Source organism: Triturus cristatus, chromosome 1_2 (assembly GCF_964204655.1).
Source record: "Triturus cristatus chromosome 1_2, aTriCri1.1, whole genome shotgun sequence".
Lineage (NCBI taxonomy): Eukaryota > Metazoa > Chordata > Amphibia > Caudata > Salamandridae > Triturus > Triturus cristatus.
In genome coordinates this window covers 1,057,053,149-1,057,071,694 of record NC_140580.1, presented here as the reverse complement: position 1 = coordinate 1,057,071,694, position 18,546 = coordinate 1,057,053,149, and the positions used below count along the sequence as shown (strand labels likewise).

Here is an 18,546-nt window from a genome sequence, read left to right as displayed (position 1 = left end):
GTGGAACATCGGCCTGGAGTGGACCACGCCAATGCAGACGGTCTCTCAAGGTATTTCCGCCTTAGTGATGAGAACTCCCAAGGGGTTGGGTAGATCATCCCACTTTCAGCTGGGGGGGACGCGTGTTAGACCTGTGAGCCCTTTGGGTGGTCCCTCCTCATCATTATTTATTTTGTCCCACTTTTGCCTCAAAACCCTGTTAGTATTTTTCCTTTTTGGGAACCACCAGACTTTTTAGTGTTGATGCAGGGTCAGGGAGCCATTTTCCCTACCCCTGGAACTTCTGTCTGAGGGCCTGAAACACAAAATGGTGGCCACCCATTGTCACCTGTGACATCACTGGAACCTACTAGTACCTTCCAGAACATTCTAGAACCCTGTGGCAGTGTGAGGCAGGTTTAGAATGTTGGGAAGCCAGCTCAGAGTTGGCGGTTGGAGTTGGCAGTTGGCACCTGACTGGTGAAGGGAGAGCAGCACAACACTGAAGGAGGAAGGAGTGAGGCAGCAGGGGTGGAAACTTGTGCCTGGAGTGGGGTTCAGAAACCCACCCTTGATACTAGTCCCTACTGACTGAGCCCAGCCTAGAGCCCTGTGTGGTATAAAGTCAAGAAGAACCAATTCAAGGACCTGAACAGCCGGAACAGGCCTTGAAAGTAAAGAACAGCAAGTTCCTGACCTGTCTATTGGTATCTTCCTGGAGTCCGGCGCCGAGAAGCCTAGAGACCTGGGGCCGGAGGTGAAGAAGCGGCGCTGACTGGAAAGCAGACGTCGTACCCGGAGCCGCCAGAGGTCGAGAGAGGGCGCCGACGGAGGTCGTGGAGACACCAGAGGTCGAGGAGGAAGTCACCTGAGGTAGAGTGTGCGGCGTCGACGGGGGAGTGAAGTCCGCCCTCCGGAGTCGCCGGAGACCGAGGTGAATCGTGCCGGAGGTCGGGAGTGGAGATCGCACTCCGGAGTCGCCGGAACCTGAGGAAAGGAGCACCGGAGGTCGGGAGTGGAGATCGCACTCCGGAGTCGCCGGAACCTGAAGGGAAGAGCACCGGAGGTCGGGAGTGGAGGTCGCACTCCGGAAACACCCGGAAGTAGGGAGATCGTGTCCCTGTGACGCCGGAGACCGACATCGAATCGAGGCTGCCCAGCGACATCGAGCCGAGGCCGCCCGCCGACATCGATCCGGAACCACCTCACGGCGTCGACAGGAACTGACATCGAGCCGAGGCCGTCCGCCGACATCGATCCGGAACCGCCTCACGGCGTCGACAAGAACTGACATCGAGCCGAGGCCGGCTAGCGACATCGAACCGGAACCGCCTCACGGCGTCGACACGACTCCGGCGGAGTCGGAAGTTCATAAAGAGGGCAGTAAGTGGAATAGAGGGCGCCTAAGGCCCTGTGGAGCCCTAAGAGACCATCCTAGGGGCTAGAGAGGTGTTAGGACCAGCCTGGGAGTGCCAGGGGTGGACTGAGACTGATACAGTGACCTGTGTGAGGGGTTGTGTAGTTTGGGAGAGCCAGATTCCTAGATTACCCTTGATCTACCTCAGTTTTAGCCTCAGCCTTATCCAAGCTAGGTGAGACACCCTCAGGCCATCCACATAACCACAAGCTGTGATTGGGCCAAATCAACCCTTAGTACTTCACAAATGTGACCTGATTTGAAAGTGTACTGATGGCTTATATTTATTGAGAGTATTGTATTCTTTGTATTTATCCTATTTATTGTCTCACAGTATTTATTGTCTCACAGTATTTATTGTCTCACAGTATTTATTGTCTCACAGTATTTATTTGCCTATGTATTTTATGCACATCTATTTATTCATTGATTATTTATGATCTGAGCTTATTTATTTGACCTACCCTTTTTACAGAAGAAGCTTTGTTTACTGTAAGTGTGTTATTATTTATTTAACCTGCAACTAAGAGAAAACAAGATAAACACAGATATATTTTCATAAATTTTTACGGTGTAGAGTCATTTTTGGAACGGATTAACGCATGGTTATTGTGAGGGTGTGACGTACGCTTAACACGGTGCCTGACCCCCGACCGCTCGAGCCAAGCTACCCCTTGTGTGTTGGGAAACCCCCGGGTGACTGCTAAACCCCGGTTGCCCGGGGTTTTCTAACAGAGGTGGATTACATGGCTAAGTCCACCATGGGCTATCAACAAGGATATCCCTATCCTTGTAGTTTTATCGCTGCATTACCAACGATAACCTCCCAAAATGCCGCTATCGCTGGATTTTTTATCGCCTAGGCAGTTAGCGTTGTTAATAACGTGATAACCGGGCGATATTATCCAGCGATAGCGGGCGTTAAAAAAATTAACGCTGAGCGCCCTTAGCGTTAATTTGCCCTGTTCCTTGTTAATATGCCCCTGATATGGTTCAGTGGAGAGGCATGACACATAATTTATGACCCAGCTTTTTACATAATCTATGCGAGACAATATCTCTATACTAACTTAACCATCACTTTCGGCAGTAATGGGAAAGTTGGTGCTCGCCATTCTTATGGAGTACATTCTGAGCATATGTGGGCACGTTTAAATGACAGGTAAGTTAAATTAAAATTCACAAACTAATGAAATATGAGAGTCATAAACATGTCTGTGGGGGTGTTCAAAGTGTGTGGTGTGGTGGTATAATATGGTTATTGTGTAATAGCCAAGATTCACTAACCTTAGCACCCATGGCCCATGCAGCCAGGACATGGCGGCAGAAGTTGAGGCGCTCTGGTTTCATCTTTGAGTCACACGGCCCGTTGTATTGAGGAAAGGTGTCAAAGTTGGCAGAACACTGGAAAACCTCCATGTGATGGACCACAGCCTCATTGCCTTTGGTAATGATGGGCTCATACTGGGAAGACAAAATGCATCATCATTAAAACTATCACCAGAATCGTATTACCGCCACCCTCCTTATCATCAACAGAATAGCCACCATGGTTATCATCAAATCTACTCACTACAAGACAGACACAGTGCCATCATCCCATTCACTACAGCAACTATTTTGTTGACGTATATGATTGTGCCATATAGTATATTCGGTGAACCACACCTTACAGTGCACAGTGTAGAAAGAAATATGCTATACCATGTCAGTTTCACATTCCACAATGAGACCAGTATGTGCAAGGTTGAATCCCATTTTGTACAAGCACAGCTTTTCATGAGCAGTACAATTACTTTCATTATCTTTTTATTGATTATTATAATTGTAACACCTGTAATTTACAATGCAACAATAGAGAAACATTCTAAGAGCTCTATATGTCCTGGTTAATCTCGTGCATGAAGTTTATTAAGTTGATTCTGGCTAACCTCCTGCACACGGTTATGTTCCTATGTATGGTCAAGGTTAAATATAGACTCCCACTTGAGTTCCTAAACTCATACTTAAGCAGTATTAGGCTGGGAGTCCGAGAATCTGGGTATCAAAGATCTCATCAATATATAAATATTGAGCAGTATTTAGTCAATTTTGAGAAACTCCAGAGGAGGTGCAACACAGTGCCTGACTCTCTGTACCCCCTCCAGCAAGAGCCTCCTTTTCTTGGGGCCCAGCTGTGGATTCTAGGAGAGGTTCAATATGCTGTTATCTTCATACTCTGCTCCTTGCCTGTTGCACTTCTACAGGTTTTCCATATTCTATGGCATATCTCCTCCCATTCTTTGCTTGTGATTATGCTCCGAATGTCTTCTTCCCACCATTTTCAGACTTCGGGGTTTTTGATAGCTGTGTCTAGCACTGTGTGCGTTTGTAAATTTCTGAATAAAAGTGAGTGGCTCAATGGACTGAGTGATCCAATGCAGGACCAGAAGATTTCTTAATCTCCATTAGAGATTGCTGCCACCATTTGCCAAAATATTCTAACTCAAAGGCCAGTATAAAACCAGGGTTCCCCAAAATAGGAGTAAGTAATGACGGCAAATATGTCAATTTCTTCATCTCTGCAATTTTGTCCCACATCGGTCCTCACTGGGGAGGAAAATAGACCCCACACTCCGTGCAGTAGCGGCTGCTACCGGACCCGGGTGGTGGAGTGGAGGACGAAAAAAGTTTTTTTTAAAACACCTGTGACTGCCAGCCGCCGCCTCTTCTCTATCCTTTTCTTCCTGTCTCTGGTTTGGCAGCAGGAGGCAGGAGGAAGCACAGTGTCCCCTGAGCCAATCACAATGCTGCATTGCAGCGTTGTGATTGGTCTGAGCGCCGTGGTTTGGCGCTCAGCTGGGGACAGGGAGCCTTTGCATGTTCCTCACCAGGCTGTGTAATGCAGCCTGGTGCCTTATTCTATATTACACACGTGTTTCAGAAGCATTTTAAATCAAATTAAGTTAATTGCTTTTGGGCCTATTTAGAGATTAGCGGATGAGTTACTCTGTCACAAAAGTCACGGTTATCACGTCTGTCTTACAACAAGTGCATTATTTTGTATGGCACTTGTCATAAGACAGATGGGATATCCATCCCGTTTGGGACAGAGTAACCCATCCGCCATACTCTAAATTAGGCTTTTACTTTATAAACCTTTTTTCATCATATTTTCGTCAAGTGCTATTTCATCAAAATGAAACTTCTTTAAATTGTTTTTTCGCCATTTTGATTTCATTAGAATAGTATTTAATCAGAATGAGTATAAACTGGGTACTCAACAGTTAGACTGTACAGAATGGCATGGACAAGAACCTTATCAGTCTAATTGCTTATAGAAACAAGCAAGTCTTTTTACAGACCGAATAATTACAAGCAAGAAAATAACAGTGGTGTCATGAAGCACCTGTAGATGTCCATCCAGGGTATACATGTACATTTGATCAAATTACACAGCAATTCTTTTTAGTCAAATCTTCAACAAGATCTAAAGCAATGTTCAATCCTACTTTTAAGATTTGAATCATGCAAAGCCAGCAGAATTAATCATGCATCTGTCCACTCCATCTCAGGAAAAATCCATAATTTATATGGATTTCGGCATTGATTTGCCGATATATGTTTCTTGTATGGTATTCCTAGTTGCGATAGATATATTCTAAAAAGGGGCTCATTTCAAACCTCTTCATACCCTACCTTCATCTCCATTATGTGCCACAGTTTTTTTTAAATAGGTTGTTCTATAAAAGTTCTTCTTGATGGCATGGTCAGCTCTTTTAGGCTTGTTAGGCACTGTTGGTCGTAAGTCTAGTTATCTACCAATCTCAAACAGCTGGACAGATGGAAAGAGTAAGTCAAGCAGCTGAATAGTACGCGGCGTACTCGCTCAATATCAAATGGTTTGGGTCCCATGGACTGCACTGGCAGAATTTGTCATGATAATTGGCTCTACAATTCTCTTCCCTATTCACCCTTGTTCTGTACATTGGCATTAATCCTCCATTGCTGCCATTTGGTTTATCTACTTCATTTCCTTCAGTGACTCATTGTCTGGTGAATCTGCCATCTCTTCATTGAATGCTGCCAAAGCTGTGCTAGCAGACACCCATCGTCCTTCCCCTGACTATCAGGATGGTGGCAAAGGCCGGCAAATGGGTTACACTGTCAGAACAAGCTATATATACCATCTGCCCTATTTCAAGCACAATAGGATGTTGTGCACTATAAATAAGGCGGACAGGATATCTGTCATGTTGTGACAGAATAACACGTTGGACAAACTGGAGTTCAGGCCCTGAGTCTGCCTTTCTACACACTACCTACAGTAACCCAGGTCATCATTCCAAGGCTGCCCCTTGCTCTGTGAGGCCCTTTTCTATCTCACAGGTGGATAATTTAGTGGCTGCTCGGCCGATTTATCCTCCACAATAGTGTTTCCATGTTTCTCTTGTGGAACCCATTCCTGTAGTTCCTTAGGGGGGTTCTCTTCCTCCTCCTCCTTTTGCTGTGAATGATGAGATTGAAAAAGAAATTAATGCCATTCTTGACTCAGGCATCCATAGTTGCAGTTTTTGGTTTCTCGGAAAGAATAGGGTCCACCTGAGAGATCCTGGAACCCTCTTCTTTCGTGCATGCTCCCGGACTAGTTTATTCGTTTTTCTCTATATATCCCTCCAAACCTGGGTGTACTTCTGGGATGGGGTGTACAGTCAGGAATCAGTACCAGTCCCAGTATTGCGCTAGGCTGCACATGCCCACATAGGTGCAGAGAGCTGCCCCTGAGGGAAGGATTCGTCGAGGGTGGGCAGGGTCTCTGGCATCTGTGGAGACTACGCACAGTCTGCCAGTGCTTGGAAAATCATTGTTGTGCTCGTATGGCAGTCATTTTGGGGAGACAAAGAGGTTAAAGTAGCACAGCGGTGTAATATAGATATCGGCTAACATCTTTCTTTGGGCTATCTTGCATGGGGACTCTGTGCTTTGCCACATTTTGAGGTTGCACTTCTGAGTCACCTAAGGCAGAAATGGTATAAAATGCTAATGGGAGAATCACACTTTCTCTGACAACATTGTGAGTTGGTGGGTTTATCTCACTTCCGTATAGTTCACCCCTGGCCTACTGTGATGTTCATCTTTTTATCACTCCCTCAGTTCCCTTTACTGTAAGCTTGATGTTATCCTTGCTGCATTCTGCCTTCTATTGGTTACACATTTTCAGGGTTCTAGACCAGATTTGGAGTCCATACTAGACCACAGCACCCGGCTGGACCTTTTAGAAAGGGTTTTATGCTTTTACCATTGTCATGTCATTTAATGTGTATTTGGCCAGAGGGATCATCTATGCGTTGAATAGGGTGGGGCTGAGCGATGAGTCTTGAGACACTCCACAAATGAGTTTGCGGCCTTCTGAGAAGTAAGGTGCCAGGCTGACAGCTGGAGTTCTATCTATTAAGAAGCAGCAGATCCAGCGGATAGCACATCATTGGAATTCAATCTCGTGCAGGTGCCTGATGGGATTGGGGTGTGTGCCCATGTCAAATTCTGCAGAGAGGTCTAGGACAATGAGGGCTGCCATGTCTCCTCTGTCAAGGATCTTTTGTCTTGAATTTAGATCAGTGGCATAGCAAGGGGGGACAGGGGGTAAGTCCGCCCTGGGGGGCATGAGTTTTGGGGGAGGCGGGCTCCTCTCGCTCTTACCTGCCATCTCATGGGGGGCAATCATACACCACCCATATTGCCGCCGTCGTGGGGAGGCACTTGCCCCTGAATCTTGCCAGCACCCCCCACGCTCTTCAAACGGCATATGCAGGGACTGCCACGGGCGGCCATAGGGCTAGCAACGCTACTGATTTAGATATATATGTTTGAAGTTATTCAAAACACAGTTCAAAACCTTTTCAGTTGTTTGAAACACCTATCCTTTGTTTGATTTCTCTCAGCCAATAAACTGATTTTTTAGACTTCCTCCGGACCAGCGAATTACACGATTTCCTTATTTGCTCCTTGGTTTGTTCCCCCTTAATCAGAATAAAAAGGCTCCATAGCACATTACTGACCTGTACTGAGAAACTAAAAATGTAAAATTTTGGTCAAACTTCCATCTTAATTTTGCCAGTTGTGCAGGCTTCCCTATATATTTTATGTTGTAGGAGATTGTGAGGGCTCTGTTCTTGCTTCACCATTTTCAACATGTGTGATATAGATAGTGTGTTGCAGGAAGTTAAGTGTTTTCCACCTAGTCTGGTTCTTGATAGGCTGGCGGCTTCGTACTATAGTGGCTACCATTTGCTTTTTGACCTTATTGTATAGATGTGCAAAGAAAATTGGATCATTTATTAGGATATACAAAAATATGGAAAGCGCCAAACTATGTTTTTTTTTCAATGATGCTTTGAGTAAGTATTGATATAACAGGAGTATGAAGCTGGAAGGCTTTATAATTATACACATCTGTAAATTTCTTTTGATGATAAACTGGGGTCCCTTAATTGAAGAAAAGTGCAACTCAATCACTTCCATTACTAATATCCTTCGAAAACTTAGCTACATATTTGGGCCTCTACTGAAGGAGCACCATACAACAATCACTCAGGGCCTCATTTATGAAAACTGTTGCATCGCTGTGCTAAAACAGTGATGCAACAGTTTTCACTGAGCCCTACTTGCGACATGATGGATTGATGGATGTACTCTATTTAATCTACAGCGCTCCATGTCGCAAGGAATGACAGATACGTCAGGAATCCTGACGTATCTGTCAGTGCAAAAGTCATGCATTGCTGGAGGTGTGTCGCAAGCATGACACAGCTCCAGCAATGCATGGGGTAGGCCTGTGCTTATGGCACTGCGTTATCATTACGCCTGCCATGAGGTAGGCGTAAGAATTTGAAGAAGGGACGTCCTAGAAGTGTTGCAGTGAAATCTTGTAGATATCACTGCGACACTTCTACAACCCTTTATTACGTGGGAAAACCCACCCTGCATACATTGTACCTGATGCAGGTATAATGTGGCGCAGGGCTTTACAAGGTGAAACATCTGCCTAGATGCGTCACCTTGTAAAAATAGCGCAATGTGGTGCATTGTTTACGCCGTTGCTGCGGCACGAAAAGTGATGCAACAGCTGTCTCAAGGCCTTCATAAATAAGGCCCTATATTTCTGACTTATGGGACACCCATTCCATTTGGATCTCTGTAGTTAAACCTCAGTTGGAAAGTGTTGCACCTTTCCTGGCATTGAGAAGCAGAACAGTGCTCAACCTGACTTGATTAGCTCTGAATCAAAAGTTAATAGGGTGTGATGTTCAGCTCGAATGTTGATATGGTTCATTCAGATATTTTGAGCCTCATTTCCAACAAAATGATGCAGCATGGCGCCGCAAGCCATTTTGCTGCCCCAAGCTGCATCATTTTAAAAAGCACAGGGATGTGTCATATTTACAACAAAATGACGAATCCCTGTGCTTTCCTCTGCGATGGTGCACAATTGGCTGCCATGTGCCGATGCAGGAATCCTAGCGTCATGTTGCAAAGGTGCCTGCATTGTGGGTATGATTATTTTTGTGCAGGAAGGAACACCTTCCTGCACAAAAACAATCATTGATGGCATTGGCCTCTTTCTATGTGGGATGCAGAATGCAGCAAGCATTGAAAGAGGAAAACATGAGGAAAAGTAAAAGTATTTCTTCTTGTGCCTCCTTATGCCTCCCCTGGGGAGGCGTAGAATTCTGATGCATTTCCAGGTTTATGAAATGTTGTGAATCTGGGAATCCATGGGTGTTGTGTTGGAAAACCCACAACAGCACCCATGGCACGCCCCTTCCACGCAATGTGATGCATGAAAAGGGTCATTATTTACAAGACCAAAAAAAGTCATGCAGGGTGACTTTGCGTGGCCTTGTGAATATGAGCCAGCACACTTTGCTGCCTGTGCATCAAAAAAAGTGACGCACTGGCGGCGCATGGGACTTGTAAATAAGCCCCTTTATATACAGGAGGAGCTATTATGTGGCAATCCTAGGAAAAAAACATAGTAATACAGAATTTGGCACCACTGATTTTATTACCTGCAAGATGTTACATATATCTTTACGCCACTCAATGAGCTATTCTCGTAGACAAGCAAAGTAAGGGATGAGAAATGGGTTATGTGGTATCCTGAGGGAGCAACTTATTTGCAGTTGGAATGCCGATTTGAAATCACAGGTTTTGTGCGAATTGAGTTAGGTGCTGGGATTTTGACCAAAATAAGAAATTTAGGGGCATAATATCAAGAAACGGCGTTAAGATTATTGCCGCTTTAGCGGCAGAAAACTGCAGCTAAAGTGGCGATAATGGGTTTGATAATATGCCCTTGATAATTCACATAGAAGCCCATGTTCTGGTGTCCACATGGGCTTCTATTGGAATTCTCTGCGGCATATTATCAAGCCCATTATCGCCGCTTTAGCAGCAGTTTTCTGCCGCTAAAGCGGCGATAATTTTAACGCCGTGCTTGATAATATGCCCCTTGGTCTTCCAGACATTGATTCTGGTCACATGGAACTTTACCAGATTTTTTTTCATCATTACATGGAGGAAATGCAGAATCAAGTGCAACGCCCGACCTGATGTAGAGCAACTTAATATACAGAAGGCAAGTTTTAAACTTTACAAATTAAAACGAATTGATGGGTTTACTGTATTCTTGTCATCAACCTCAATACATTTCCACTGTCTCGCCACAAAACAATTTATCTCGTCCACTGCCAGCCTCCCAGGCGTTCTTTAACATAGCCGTCGTCCTATTTAAAATATTGTCAAAAATATGAATTTCTGTCATCCATCACCAGCCTCCTCAGTATCATCCATCCGTTTCAAATATAAATAGAAACATCGACCTGTATTCCTCTGCCTACCCCTCCGATCTGCCCATTCTGCTGCGCTCTCCCTCCCATCAAGGCACTATTACATCACATCAGGATATAATCAAAGTGGTTACTCACTGCTGTGACGTCACAGCAGTTGCGAACAGACGCCTGATTCCACTGCTTTTTACAATGACTCTTCTTGGACGCCTTACACAATGTCATCAGCTTCTGCAGCATTAGACATGCAGAGCATGAGCACAGGGGCTTGCTGGGGGGGGGGGGGGGGGTTGCTGAGCTCCCCTGCTGAGTGATCAGCCAGTAGACAGCTCCCACAACCCTCCTGCTACTGTCCTTAGGAATCCAGCTCCGGCTGTGTCTCGCGATGATTAAAGTACCTCAGTGTCCCTGCTGACGGTGGCTGGAAGTAATCAGTGCGATCGTCTTGTCAGGTTTGTCAGAGATGTTCTTTTGGGAGATACAAGGAGAATTTTTTTTTTTTTTTTTTGCGCTCCCCTCTCCCCCCAACAAGCCATTGAAACCATCTTGGGGAGGTTCAGAAGCCTAGCTTTGGGAGGGGGTGTATGGGGTGTTACACCAACCCAAAAAAGGTGTATTCTGGAGTAAATAGCTCGGTTTCAGTCAGGGATGATGAAGTGGGTGTCGGATTTTTCCAGCCATGTTTTCATGCCTACAGGGACAAACACACACTCTCTCTCTCTCTCTCTCGTCTCTGTTTTGAAGGTCTTACAAAATGTTGATTAGTTAGAAAATGTTGGTCCTCATTATGATGTCAGATGGAGTTGCCTCCGACCGACACGTTTCGTGGAAGGAACCTCCCGACCATAGGCCAGCAGTTCCGGCCGCGTAATTATGATGCGACCGCACACGGTGCAGTTGCAAACTTCTATTTTTCATTGGGAGCTTGCGCGGCGGGCTGAAGCCATCCGCAGCACAAGCTCCCATTGAAAAACTGACATTTTTAAACAACCTCATGGAGCCTGCCACACAGTGCAGGGATGCTGGGGGGGGGGGGGCACCATGGGTGCCTCCCAGGGACAAATGCGGAGGGCCAGGTGGGTGGGGGGCTCTGCTAGGGGCCCCCACAGTCAGTTTCCGACAGACAATTCATGTCCGAAAGGCCAACATGGATTGGCTGTTGAAAACCGATATCATAATCTTATGGGAGTATGAGGGCTTTCCGACTGGCTCCTGGTGCCTGTCAGAACCATGGTGGATTCCCCAGCTGGTTTAAACTCCGACCGCCATCATCATAATATGGCTGTCGGATTTTAAACCTACCATGTCAGTCGGAACGCCTCTGACCAGCGGTCGGAGGCTTTCCGACCGACATTGCAATCAGGCCCACTGTGTTATAGCTTAAGTGCCCCTAACCATACGCTCTCCTCTCTCTTTCCACTGCTCCCTAAACCCCTCTCATGTCCTGCTTCTTGTATAATGTATTTTAACAAGATATCCCAGCATGACTGTTGAGGAATCTAAAGCTCAAACTCCCCCCCCTCCCCCAATCTTATTGACTGGGGAGCTTATGCAATAGTGCTTTAAAACACTGTGGGTCATTTACCCTTGATGGAACAGGAAAAGTATAAACTAGAGGTGATCAAAGTGTGCATAATTCAAGTGTGGGTTTACTTATTACCAGAATATTAGGCTTACTGTAGTTCACAGAGCTCCAATCTGTTCCTGCCTCATGGTGCAAGGGTGCCTGTGTTGTTGTTAGGTTTCCACATGTACCCCAGTGCAAGGAGAGAGCAGAAGGGTTCCATATCTTAGTAATGTTCTTGCCATTTCATGCAACACAGTGCATCAAGGGGCATATCAGCAAGCAGGCGATAAAAAGTTATCGGCGCTTTTGCGTCCGTTTTCGGTCGAAAAGCGGCGATAATTTTATTGCCTTATCAGCAAGGTCATGCTATTGCGTGAAACCTTGCCTTATCGCCATTTCCCTTAACGCCCATCTTTGCATCTCTAATGAGATGCAAAGTGGGCGCTCCTCCCCAGGATATTGGGAGAAATGTCGCTAAGTGACATTTCTCTTATTATCAAGCCTCACGCAAACTAGCATAGCAACAAGAAAAGTAGCGATAACCTCTGTTATCGCTACTTTCCTTACGCCTGCTTTAAACTGACTTAGCCATGATATCCTATGGATGGTGGATATCATGGCTAAGCATGTGAGGCCCTATCAGCAAGCTATCGCCAAAAGTTGTGTCAATAAGAGTTGCTAATAGCACGCTATCTCCGCGATAAAATTCTGAGTTGGCCGGCGATAATTATCCTCACGCTAAGAGAGCTGAGTGATAATTATCGCCGGCCCTTGGTGATATGCCCCCAAGTTCCCCTTCTGCGTTATGTTGAGTGAAAGTTTAGTAAATCTGGTCCAGGATGTGTGACACGTGTTGCTTTTGCAGCGTTTTCTTTGCATTTTACAGAATATGGATGAATAAATGGAACACGTTTCTCTTGCCTCATGTGTAATTTGTTTCAGTACATCACTAAAAAAAGACAAAGAGAACAGCAAGTACTAACTGGCATGACATTCTCTAGCTGTTGTCCTGATTTCTCTCACACTGCCCAGCCATTTTGGATTTGGATACTGTAAGGAAAGGATCACACAGGACAGCTTCATTTTTCTGTGGCATCCCCTTCATTGTTTTGGGTAACCAAGTGAGTTGTTGTTTGTTTGAAAGATGCAATATATCTTTTGTTTGCTGTTGTACAAGCTCGTGGCATGCACCGGAGTGCCGGCCCAGGTTGAGACCAGAGGATAGTTGGTTCCTGGTGGCAGAAAAAAGGGTACTTTTTTGTGCTGCACGGGTCGTCATTTCTTATTACTTTGTGCAGAGGTTTGCATGGATGTAAATGTGCTGTCCCAGGCTACTTTTTCATACCCTGCATGTATTTCTTCATGCACTTGCTGGTCTGGGCCACCATGTTGTAAATCTAGAGGGCAATTGTGTGTGTGCCCATTAGTACGTGGGTGTGTGCCCCTTGACTAGTTTATTTGCTTTCTCTGTCATTTGAGCTATAGATATTTTCTAAGAATGTCCTGCTTATTTCCAGTTTGCCTGCTGAGGTCTGGTGTGGTTAGAGTCTTGTTTGTGCATCACACAGACACCTTCCTTGCATTCTTCTGCTACTTGTCTCATAGTCTTGCTGCATCCTAGGTTCATTACAAAAGGGCTTCTCTGAACGCCACCGATATTTATACTGAATTCCATCATTTCTTTCAAAGCTCCTGCGGGTGCCCTGTCTGTCGTATGCCTAGTGATTGGTCATGGGTTATTTCCAAACATGGGGATGTTCTTACGTCATGGCCTCGCCCACTGTGTGCCGGGCTTCATGGAGGCGACAGCAATCTTCACAGGCTTTCAGTCTGCTGCTTTCCTATTACTGTTATAGGCCAGGAGAGTGACTAGTGTCACTGACAGATTAAAACAGGCCAACACCAGCTGACACACTGTTGGACATCAAACCACTTATTTTATTGGGGTGCAGTGCACAGTGTAATGTACTTAGTGCACCCATTGTTTCTGAGGAATAGGAGGTGGTCCTGTAGCCTCTGGCAACTTCACTGAACTATCAGAAAAAACACTTCTTTATAGGTTACACAGGAGGAGTTTTGGCAAGCATAACAGCAAAACGTAGACACCTGTAAAGTTGTAGCAGAATAGGAGGTTGCTTGGTAAACATTTTCTACATCTCCTCCAAGAAAATTAAGTCCAAGTCCCTGATTTCAGCAAACCCCCTAGAGATGAGGATGACAGTGACTGTTCCTTGAGCTGCAGTGCTGAGGGAGACAAAGCAAATAAAGTTTCAGGGACGCCTAGTTCGCTGTGCGCTAGAGATGATGGAGGTGAAGAGCACCCTGTGGTTGTTGATGAGTGTAAGCACCTATGTTCAGGATTACAGTCACCACCACTTTACAGTGGTAAATTATGTTGCCAGCAGAAAAGCAGACTACTGTCGATAAATTGTTTCATGCCACGCCTCCTAAAAAATACCTTAATTATTTGTAAGTACATGTATGACAATGGTAGTGCACACTTTCCATCTGATGGGGAATGTGGAGCAGTAACCAGGCTACTGATTACAAGAGCACCACCCCCCTCTGGGTCTCGATCTTGGTGCTTGGTGTCAGGGCAGTCATGAGCATCCATAATGCCATGAAAGGCATTCACCAGCATTCTAAAATTGTAATGTTCAGCAAGAAGGAAGCACACACAACTACCAACATCATTTTAAACTTCAATGCTTACGACCAAGGGGACTGAATTATCTCTTTGTGCCATGACAATGGCAGTAGCATTGTCTGTGCCCTACCGGATGGTGGATACTTCCACATATTCTGTATCGTACTGTGCCAGAACATCATTTTACAAGACTGGCGAGGGTTAAGTTTCAAAGCAGGGCCTTCTTCACCATCAGAATGTGCTGATGAGGGTGGCTCCACAGGGACATTCAAGCCATCTCTCACTTTTAGATTGCAACATGTCTGAAGTAGGTCCTGGTCTGCTGAATCCCACCCAGATGTTTTGATTTTGGGCTGCCTGGCTTTGGGATCTGTAATGTGTGTGAGACACAAAAGTGAAGTCTTACCCACTGTAAGGTTCTGCTGAAATTGATTTGAGTGATAACCATCAGTTCCTGCCTTTGAAAATATGACTGACTGCTACGCATCTGAGGTCAGTCGGTCTGCACTGGTTAATTTCAAATGTGTGCACACACCGATGTACACAGGTGCGAGCTGAGCGAGAAGGATTACTGTTCAACTCAACAGGGTACCTGGCCACGAGTATACTTTCCTAGAAGGGGCCCTGAATACATTGGTTACATATCATGCAGGCATTATAACTTTATTGAGCAACCAAAAAGAAAGTCCACTTTTTTTTTTACTATATTGGGAACCTCTGGCGTCACAGTAGTTAGAATTGGGGGGGAACTGCACAAAATATTAATTTTAGATTGACTAAACACAGAGAAATTACTGACATTGCTTTTTCGACGATTAAAAAAGTCATGAGCACAAATAAAATATTTATTTTGGCACACGTGTGCTCCTTTATTATTTTACTCTTTTGCAATGTTCCCTTTGTCAGCCCTAATGAACTTAGGGATTTGAACTACACTGCATGGCCAAGGTAATTACTCTGAAGGCCAGGTGGTAGTTCAAAGCCATCCTGGAAAATTGGTGTGATTAGCTTTATCCATGTTGTGGAAGGGGGAGAAATCGGCATAACTGGATTAACTAACAAGCTTGTGTCTGCCTTTCTCACAGGGGCAAAAGGAGGAGAAGCAGATGGTTAGCAACAGTCAACTCTTCCAGAACAACCGACTCACTTAGTCTCATCAAGATCACGAATCATGCCACCCTCGACCGACCCAAGTCAAGCATTATTAACAAGACAGCAAGCCTCCACGGCCCCTATTGAGCCCAGTCCACCACTACCACCTATGGCAGGTTCAGACCAATTCCAGCAAAACCTAGAAAGACAACAATGGGCAATGTATGAGGCCCTCCAACAATCTGACACAGAAAAATACCAACTGAAATACTTCAAACCAAACCCAACAATGTCAGGAGGTGAAATAACGGTTGTCACCCGCACCAACCCAAAGATAGCCATGGAGGTATGGAAACAAAACGATTGCTTCTCTAAATGGGGCATTAAATTAAGAAGATCAGTGTCAGAGCTATACCCCAGCCCTCTTCACCCCCAACCAAAACAACTCTTGACGAGTGAGCCCCCTATCTGTGGGGTACTGAAGAGAGCAAACTTTTCTTAGACCACAGAATTTAAACATCCCTCAAAGTACGGCCCCAGGTGCTCCCAGTTACATGAGGCATGTTTCCCTGTAAACCTCACAGGGATCCACCCAAGATGGTAGGAGTGAACCATAAAGGCAGTAACATAGGGACAACATCAATACCCACTATCCTCTAACACTGTGCTCTTGGAACGTGAACAATTTCTAAAGACAATGGTCCCTAGACAGTTTACGTATTTAAAGCAAATGGTAAACATATGCTAGATAGACTATATGTTCTTTGTCCAGCCGGACAGGATTTTAATGATTAAATAAATGCATATAAGGGAAATCAAGTACAAATTCAAGTAGGACACAGCCTGCGTCCAACTCACAATCATAGACAAACAACAAGAATAGGGGCAAGGGTTTTCTCAGGCAAGGGGAAATTGTCTGCACATCATACAAGGTAACAGACTAGAATCGCATGAGAGTACCATCGCACACTACAATCCACAGTGTTTATGCATATGGTATAGACATTCGATTTATGCATGTCAGAAAAGTTAAAAGCGATATGTGACATGCATAAATTGAATGTCTAGAATTGTTCGTACACAGGCATGTAAATAATTATTTTTCTTAAGATGATCCCATGATTTTGCCCTAGGGATCGAAACGTCGTTGACACTCTGTATACCATATGCATAAACACTGTGGATTGTAGTGTGCGATGGTACTCTCATGCGATTCTAGTCTGTTACCTTGTATGATGTGCAGACAATTTCCCCTTGCCTGAGAAAACCCTTTCCCCTATTCTTGTTGTTTGTCTATGATTGTGAGTTGGACGCAGGTTGTGTCCTACTAAAATTTGTACTTGATTTCCCTTATATGCATTTATTTAATCATTAAAATCCTGTGTGGCTGGACAAAGAACATATAGTCTATCTAGCATATGTTTACCGTTTGCTTTAAATTCGTAAACTGTCTAGGGACCATTGTCTTTAGAAATTGTCTACACACACAAGGTCCCTAACCTATTGCCTCTTGGGTCCCCTGGTTGTCCAAAACACTTGGAACGTGAACAGCATCCGAAGTTAGGCGGGGGAGACCGATTTAATAACCTACATTCAAAATTTTGATATCCTACTCTAACATAAAACCTGGGCAGAACAACCTTTTCCAATGACAGGCTTCAAGGAGTTTCACAAGAAGCATCAAAAAGATCCAAGGAAGGCAGAGCTGCAGGTGGCCTCTCCACATACAAAGTAACCCACCTACGATTGCACTAAGAACACATAGATCTGGGACTAACATGGGTACAATGCGTTAAACTTTCAATCCCTCCTCAATCAACAACGCAAAGTAATTTTCGCAATCCTAGTCTTTTAATCTGTAACATATACATCTACCCCAGTCAGAAGAGCAAAGGAGAAATGACTGAATAATTAATAGCAATATTAAAATTATTTCAATACACCATCCCGCAAGATCGCATTATCTTTTTTTTTTTCCCTTTTTTTTTTTTTTCTTTGTCCTCATTTTGCCCTTGGAAAGTCGCATTGTAGCTCTAGGAGAGAAGAGAAAAATTAAATACACTGTCACAGGTAAACTGGTAGTGCTATCACAAGCAAGGATAGCACTCAGTGTTATTCAAAAACTCTCCAGAGGATGCACCACGAGATATTAATCCATGTAGGGGCAATGTTGCTGCTATTGAATACCCATGATCGATTGTGGAAACCATGTTCTGGGTATATCTATATCTAGGAGGGAGAGCAGACCAAGCAGCGTTAATCATCGGAAGGTGGGGAAAAAAAAAACAAAAAAAAAAAAACCCCAATCACACACCTAGGACCAATTCAAAAGGTGCCAAAAATCTCGTTTTTCGGGATTACCGGATCTTACTAGGTCCGTTTTTGACGTTCGCAGTACTGATGAACGCCAGTCTAGCAAGGTGGGTGGCAGTGGATCCTTCCATTTCCTGCAGATCTCTCTTCTTGCAAGTAGGATACAATAAAACAAGAGTTTTTTAACAGGACCTTGAACTTCCAATGATGTTCCAAAAATTACGAGCAGCGCGTTAATTGAAATTTAATGCCCCACAGATGGTGTCAACAAAGTGCTGATAGCGTCCCAATAAGGTAACACCAATGGGCATTCATAGAACATATGTAGATCCGAGGCTTCTAACAATCCGCATTTAGGGCATGCCACCGTGGATTCAGTGGAGAATTTGGATAACCGCTGTGGGGAATAATAAGCCCTATGTAGCGTAAAAAGGTGATTCCTACACAACCACGATGGCTTCACTGTGTCCCACAAGATTTTAAAGGAGGAATACCAGATGTTCTCAAGGTCTTTCCCGTGGAAAGAGGAACTCCACAATGTCTCGGGTAAGGCAAACTCCCCGTCATCCTCATCTAGTAACAAGTTATACCAGAACGAAATCTCTTTAGGTGCAGGAGGTCTGTCCATCATCAGGGTCACTATACTGCTCTCACCACTTATTTGGAATCTACCCTTGGCAGAGCTCTGAGTACGGGCCCAACT

The 18,546-nt window shown here is 44.8% G+C and overlaps 1 protein-coding gene across 1 annotated transcript in view; it reads right to left on the bottom strand.

Moving 5' to 3' along the window:
* DBH (dopamine beta-hydroxylase) overlaps positions 1 to 18,546 on the bottom strand; it is a 451,213-nt gene that overhangs the window by 347,418 nt on the left and 85,249 nt on the right. Inside the window, exon 4 of the mRNA XM_085612530.1 lies at positions 2,684 to 2,860. Coding sequence (XP_085468656.1) covers positions 2,684 to 2,860 — 177 coding nt within the window. The remainder of the gene's footprint in view (positions 1 to 2,683; positions 2,861 to 18,546) is intronic.